This window comes from Octopus bimaculoides, chromosome 30 (genome assembly GCF_001194135.2).
Source record: "Octopus bimaculoides isolate UCB-OBI-ISO-001 chromosome 30, ASM119413v2, whole genome shotgun sequence".
NCBI lineage: Eukaryota > Metazoa > Mollusca > Cephalopoda > Octopoda > Octopodidae > Octopus > Octopus bimaculoides.
The window spans coordinates 8304190-8312362 of record NC_069010.1 but is presented as its reverse complement, the minus strand read 5'-3'; the positions used below and the strand labels follow the sequence as shown (position 1 = coordinate 8312362).

The 8173-nt window shown below is 37.4% G+C and overlaps 1 protein-coding gene across 1 annotated transcript in view; it reads right to left on the bottom strand.

Annotated features, from left to right (window-relative positions):
• Positions 1 to 8173, bottom strand: part of LOC106873649 (ataxin-2-like protein) — a gene marked incomplete at its 3' end in the record, with an annotated part of 63797 nt that overhangs the window by 29167 nt on the left and 26457 nt on the right. Inside the window, exon 2 of the mRNA XM_052978125.1 lies at positions 4124 to 4171. Within this exon, the coding sequence (XP_052834085.1) occupies positions 4124 to 4171 (48 nt within the window). The remainder of the gene's footprint in view (positions 1 to 4123; positions 4172 to 8173) is intronic.

Below are 8173 nucleotides of genomic sequence, written 5' to 3'. Positions count from 1 at the left end.
ATATATATATAGGTAGGTAGAGCATGAAATGAAAGGGGTATTGGCTGCTATTTCTAACAAGTTAAACAGTATCATAGAAAGACAGAGGCCTTCTGGCTGGCTTGGTTCGTGTTGTTGTTGTTGCTAGGGTTGAGTGGTGATATTGGCTACAAGAGTTGCTAACAAAGATACAACTGTTGTGAATGGTAAATAATTGTGACTGACATTGGCATTGGAGTTGTTGAGGAACATATTTGGCAAGTAAATAGATGATGTAGTAATTAATTATAGGGCTGTGCATATGAGTGTGTGTATGTGAGAGAGAGAGAGTGTGTGTGTATGAGAGAGATTGAGTGTGTATGAGAGTGTGTGTGTGTGTATGAGTGTGAGAGTGCATGTGTGTGAATATACTAACACAGACCTGTTTATATGCAATTAAACTCAGCCAATAAAATGTAAACAAATTTTAATTACTCCTAACTCACTATCCAGTTCTGTAAACTAAAACTGATTGTGATTTTTAATCAACTTCGACACACACACACACAGAGTTGAATATCTGGTAGCAAAGCCTTACCCACTTTTCAAATAAGGGATGCCTTATTTTAGGGGCATATGAAGGTGCAAAGCCATTAGAAAATTTGTGGACACGAAATGACCACCACTTGCAACTTTAAGGTTTAAAGAGAAGGACACAGCCAAACACACACACACACACTTCTTTCAGTTTCCTATCAAGTGAACTCACAAGGCTTTTTTAATTGGCCCAAGACTATATAAAGTGCTATATAAACACCTATAGTTTATACATAGCCAGTGAGAAAAGACTATGACATTCCTGGAACATATCTCAGTTTGTCAAGGGTGTTGTCAAATGTCAAAAGGTCACCTCAATGCAAACACCACTCAAGACACTAACAATGTTCCATTCAGCTGTCAATGATCTATTTCCACCAGGCCAAAGCCTCAGCCAACATATCTATGTCGGTGGTACATAGGTAGGTCTCCACTTGACCTGGCTGCAGGGGATGGTCCCTTCACCAGATGATTTAGCCCTTGACATTGGAACTAGTCTCAGGTTCTTAAACCAAATACAAAAAATATTAGTACCTCTCATCATCATCATCATCATCATCATCATCATCATCGTTTAACGTCTTCTTTCCATGCTAGCATGGGTTGGACGATTTGACTGAGGACTGGTGAAACCAGATGGCTGCACCAGGCTCCAATCTGATCTGGCAGAGTCTCTACAGCTGGGTGCCCTTCCTAACGCCAACCACTCAGAGAGTGTAGTGGGTGCTTTTACGTGTCACCCGCACGGAGGCCAGTCAGGCAGTACTGGCAACGGCCACACTCAAAATGGTGTATTTTATGCGCCACCCGCACAAGAGCCAGTCCAGTGGCACTGGCAACGATCTCGCTCGGATGTCTTTACACGTGCCACCGGCACAATCGTTTAACGTCCGCTTTCTATGCTAGTATGGGTTGCGATTTGACTGAGGACTGGTGAAACCGGATGGCTACACCAGGCTCCAATCTGATCTGGCAGAGTTTCTACAGCTGGATGCCCTTCCTAACGCCAACCACTCAGAGAGTGTAGTGGGTGCTTTTGATTAATTATAGCCTACCAAATCCACTCACAAGGCTTTGGTTGGCCCGGTGCTATGGTAGAAAGTACTTTCTCAAGGTGCCGTGCAGTAGGACTGAAACCATGTAGGTGAGAAGTGAACTTGTAAACCACACAGTCGTGTGTATGTGTGTGTGTGATGAGGCTACTGAGTACCAGGTCTGACCTAAACCTCAACAAATATAGCTCAAATGCCTTCCTGGAGTCAGATAACTGATTATAATATAACATATCTACATCTAAATGTTTTGATGGATTCAATGGTTTCACTCCTACAGATGGTGGGAGTTTAATTAGCCAAAATGGTTGTAATCTAATTAACAAATTCAACTCAAGATATTTTTAGACATTTAATAAACAATCTATCTTTTCATAATTAAAAAAACAACAGCCACCCAAAAACATGTGACTATTTAACATCTACACCATGCATCAAATAAGTTTTTTTTTATTTTTATTTACTATAGTTACATCTAATTAGTGTTTTGATTAAAAAAGTAATTTGGCTAAATTGTGTTCTGAGTTCAAAACCTGCCAAGGTCAACAAAATAAAGCACCGGTCATGTAGTGAAGCTTGTTGTCTCTCTCTGAATTGGCTACAACACACCATCTTCTGAGTGGAATTGGTAGACAGAAACTGCATTGAAGCCTACAGCATGTAAATGTGTGTGTTTGTGTATACACACACGGATTTGTCTCTTTGACAAAACAGAAAATGAAGAAGTGCCATGACTAGCAACCGCACTTTGCCTGGCAAACTAATGATTCAGCCACCTCACCGCCTTAGTAATAATAATAATGGTTTCAAAGTTTTCCACAAGGACAGTAATTTGGGGAGGAGTTGATTACATCGACTCCCAGCGTTTCACTGATACTTAATATATTGACCCCTGAAAAGATGAAAGGCAAAGTCAACCCCAGTGAAATTTGAACTCAGAATGTAAAGATATAAAATTCTGCTAAGCATTTTGCCTAGTATAACTAACAATTCTGCCAGCTTGCTACTGCAATAATAATAATAATAATAATAATAATAATAATAATAATAATCTTTTCTAAAGGAACAAGGCCCGAAATTTTGGGGGAGGGGACTAGTTGATTACATTGACCCCCAGTGTTTCACTGGTACTTAATTTATCGACGCCCAAAAGGATAAAAGGCAGAGTTGACTTCAGCGGAATTTGAACTCAGAACGTAGCAATAGGTGAAATACCGCTAAGCGTTTCGCCAGTATGCTAATGATTCTGCCAGCTCACTGCCTTAATAATAATAATAATAATAATAATAATAATAATAATAATAAAATGAATATAATAAATTGAAAGAAAGGCAGTTTATTCAAACAGAAACATGGTATGAAAAGGGTTAAAAATAGAGGACGGCAAAAAAACAGTAATATAAGGGTAGGAGGGAGCTGCTATTAATAGATAAGGACACTATTATTCAGAATTAGGTGAGAAACAAAGGTCTCTGATGCGAATCTAGCCAGGTATGGTGAACACACCTCCAAATACCCCCCCCCCCCATCACGTCTGGAGATTGAAAATATTTAACTAATCACAGTGTTGACATAAATATCGAACAAAACAATTATAGATCGTTAGAAATTCAATAAATAAAACAAGGGAAAACCCTGCACCTTGTCAAAGACAAGTTCTGGCTAATTAATCTTATTAAACATTAGTAATAGGCATTCAGTAAACAAACCATTTTATTTTTGTATTTATATAACATCTGGTGTAACGGTCCACAATATAGAGTTTCTTCTGTGCTGTGAACAGTTTCAAATGGAAAACCACTGTGCACTGCACATCTGCATACGTGTATAGCAGACAAAGGAATCGGGTCTTTTATGTGAACATAGAAGCAACAGCTAACCATGATGTTTACTAGGGTGCGTGCGTGCATGTGTGTATATATGCATACACACACACACACATTTGCACATGCACTCACACATTTGTACATGCACACAATTTGTACACACACACACACTTGTACATACTCATACATACACACATTTGTACATACACCCATACACACTTGTACATACACCCATACACACACACTTGTACATACTCATACACACACATTTGTACATACTCATACATACACACATTTGTACACACATTTGTACATACTCATACACACTCATACATACACACACACACTCTCAATGTAATGAATACTAAACACAGAAATGCGTTATAAATACTCATTAAGCATAGCTTAAAACAAAAAACTACACACACACACATATCATTTAAGGCCTGCTTTTCCATGCTGGCATGGGTTGGACAGTTTGACAGGAGCTGGTGAGTCAGAAGACTGTACCAAGCTCTACTGTCAGCTACAGCATAGGAATCGCATCAAGCAAGAGAAACTAACACACACACATACTATAGCAAATACCATTGTAGTGGATGGCCACATGCAAGAACAGAGATTAACTGGAAAGATTCTCAAGAGATGCACACAAGAGTAGATAGAAAATTAAATGTTTTGGATAAATACCTTGGAGGGGGCAAACCCCATGAATCATTTTGTGGAGATCCCCTCCATCTGTGAAGAAGAAAAAAAAAAACAGAAAATAGAATATAATACACACACAATCACAACTAAATAACAAAAACAATATTTTTGCCACAAGGGCAAGAATGGAGGATATTTTTAAAAACAAATTATAAACATGGATGCTGTGAATTAATCATTTGTTTTCATAATAAAGTGTGAACAGAGTGGTTATCAGATTGCCAAAGCTGGAAGTAAATGGTTAATATAAACTACACTGCCAGGTTTTCCACTGACCATGTCTCACAGAAACTATCTCTCTCCCTAAAAAGATTATACGATATGCTACCCTTCATACCACCCACCTCCCTATCACCAAAACTCATACCACCACATTGCTCCTGACCCCTCCAAAAAAAGAGAAAAAACCCATACTGCAGTTTCACATCTTGCCCCTCATACCTTATGCTGCCTCTTATGCCAACTACCTCTCCCCAATCAACCTCAAAGTATGCTGTCCCCTACATCAACTATCTCGCTCCCTTGTGCCTCATGCCATATCTCACAGCAAGAAAGTCACTCCTATGAAAAATAACCCTTCATATTTATGCCATCCCTTGCAGCAACTATCTTTCTCCCTAATGAGCTCATACCAATCACCTTCCTCACTAGCTACACTTCATTCCAATCACATCATCAAATTCCTGCCTCTTTCCACCATTTAACCCAGGGGTTCTCAAACATTAAAAAATTTTTTTTATCTATGAACCCCTTCGATTACTATTTCATTCAGATTGACCCCCATAACCATTCAATGTTTTTACACCGATTCAAGCCCAGTAAACACTTCACTTCTCCTACAAACAATTCTCCTGTGGTTTGAAAACCCTAACAAATCCCCTTATTTGAAAAACAAGAGTTACTGACAGGAAGGCTATCTGACTGCAGAATGCTTCCTCAGTAAACCTCGTCCCACCCATGCCAGCATGGAATAAGATGTGATGACAATGATTACGATGGTGGCGGTGGGGTTTTAAGATTCAGAATTAAATGCTACAAGGCAAGTTTTCTCTGACACTACTGTTTATGCCAATCTGTTGCTCATTAAAAACAACAACAACAACGACTATTAATAATAATAATAATAATAATACTACACGGGGAGATTAAATATATATTAAGGAAGGAAGGAAGGCCACTGTATAAACAACAAGGTTTATTAGCTCACAGCTACCTACTGATTAGAAACAATCCGGTTTCCTACTCACAGTTGTTGTTCAGCCTAAATACGCTTGGCTCTCTCTCTCTCTATATATATATATATACATACATATATAAACATACACACAGAGGGAGAGAAAAGAGATGCAGATAAAATATACTCATATAAATGTGCATAAACATGTACACACACAAACATATGCAAATATCTAAAAGCACACAAATTCACATAAGAAATGCACAAATACACACACACACACTGTATTCTGATCAAAGAGGAATGCAAAATATGTGATGTAAACAAAGAGGAAACTGCGTTTTTCAAAAACAAAAAGAGACTTGAAGACATGAGGGTGGGATGTATGGTGTGGGCAGGGGAACTGGGTCGGGTTTAACAAGTGTGAGAAACATCAGTGTTGCTGGTCGCTAAAAGATCTCGTTTAATGACTCTAAGGATGCAGTACTGATAAGCAAAATGGCTGATTAACGATTAATCAGTGATGCTTTATCGACAAATAACTGATTAATTGGCAGCCAATTACTTTCAATGTAATTATGTATTGATATGAAAATGAATATTGTAATTAATGGTAGGTAATGTAATATATTATTTTATAATTAATTACTATTATGGAACTATTAATTGGGAGTATATGATGACGGAATTAGGGGGGATTCTATCAATTTCTACTGTATTGTTTTCAGTTACATTTGTTTGTTTGTCCGTGGACAAGATATTTTAAGAACCGCTGGATGGATTGAGATAAAACTTTCGGGGATGTTTGGCCTCGCGATTGGCACAAACGGATTAGATTTAGGGATCGATCCGGTACCAGACAGGGATTCTGGATTATTTTTCCTGTTTTTTTTTTTTTAAACTTAATTTTTGAGGGCAGTCAGGTTCATTTTTAGTGTTCTTGTTTGTGAGAGCAGTCAAGTTTATTTCAGATATTCTCATTTTAAACATCATCTCCGGCTAATCGTTGAGAGGAGAGGACGTTGGTGTTGCCATGGCAGAGGTTTGTGCTCTCTGAGTGCTCTTGTTGTCATTAGATTGTATCAGTTAACGAAGTAACTTCCTGTTTACAACACATTCAACATTCTCTACCTTCACCTAGGTGTCCATTTTGCTTCATCTTTGTGTAACTCTAATATCAACATGTGTAGCATCAGTAGTCATATTGGCATGAATCCAAAAGGAAAAAAAAAACAAACAAAAAAAAAAACAGAAAGCAACATTTAGCTATAAAACGGTTATTAGTTAATTTAACCCTTTTATTACTGTATTTCTGTTGTATTATGCCGTTGTTCTTTCAGTTAATGTTTATAATGGATTTAGTAAAATAAGAGTGTTTGGAACATAGATTAATCTTTTTGATCCAAACCCGGGACTTATGGTGATCAAAAATCCTTCAATTAATATTTCATGTTAATTTCATGTCCCACACACCAGCTTAATAAATTATTTTATTAAGGAAATCTGTGTCCCAGAACCAGGAGAGGTGGTCTCAAATGGGTTGATATCAAAAAGGTTTATCCCTTTAGCTTTCAAATTGCTCGTCAAATGTAATGCTTGTTTCTTCACATTGTTTTGAGTCCATCCTGCATCATCTTTTAGCGCTGAGATTTTGATGATGTGACGGTTTAGTTTTAGTATGACATTGTAGGGGAAGTGTGAGAGACCAGATTTGGCCAGTTTGAACATCAAACGAATACAATATTTTGGCTGAATAAAGCTGGTTTAATTGCTACATGGTTAAGACAAACGGGACAAAGATTTATAAGCTTAATCATATGATTAAGATGTCAGTGGATATATCATTAGCTTTGTTTCAATTAATTTTGAAAATAACCAAGAATTTAAAACATTAACTGTGTTGTTATTAAGCTGATGCTTGGAAAAATAAATAGGCTTTTATTTGAATCACTTCAAAAAAAGTTTGTATCACAAAACTAGTGGCAGTCTAAAGCAGGTTAGTATAAAACAGGGTTAAGAAATTAATTTATTATCTACGACACACCACAACCATTTTGGGAAGTGAATCACAATAAATTACATGACTAATGGACATTGTGTTGTTGTCATGGACATCTGTTAAAATTACATGCATGGGATTGACCTTAGATCAATATGAATGCCCGTTCACCCAGGGTTACACTAAGAAGCATTCAAGAAAACTGGTGTTGACTGTAAGAATACCTTCACCTGAACTGACATGGTTGGACAAGCTGGTTAGAAATAGCAGCCATATAACCCTTAAACCACATCTACTGTCTTATGTGTACTGGTCGCTGCCTGAAATACCATTTTTGGATTTTCTTTTTAATGTTTTAGTCAGAAAGGAAAGGAATTGCCGTGACCCTTTATAGGGCTCAAATTCCACTGAGGTAAACTTTGCTTATCATCCTTTCGCGGTTGATGTAATCAACTAGTCCCCTCCCACCCAAAATTTCAGGCCTTGTGCCTTTAGTAGAAAGGATTATTATTATTATTATTGAAATGCCACAAACAAAACTAAGCACCTTGTCTTAATTAGTTGTGACACCAGACGTAGTGAGACAAACTACAGTTTAAATTCCACTTCTTCCTGACTCTGTTGCCAGTAGGTTTTGAGTTGATGCCCCAGATTTCTCCATTAACTAAAATTGGTAATGCAGTGCAGGGGTGGAATTGCTTGACATTTAGCAGACTTGGTGACAATTTCAGACATGTTTGGGCCCCATACATAATTTTGCCATATATATATATATATATATATATACACTCGTTCAGCGTATAAAAATTAATAGAAAAGAAATGGGAGTCGAATACGAAACCTTGTGTTTATGGGA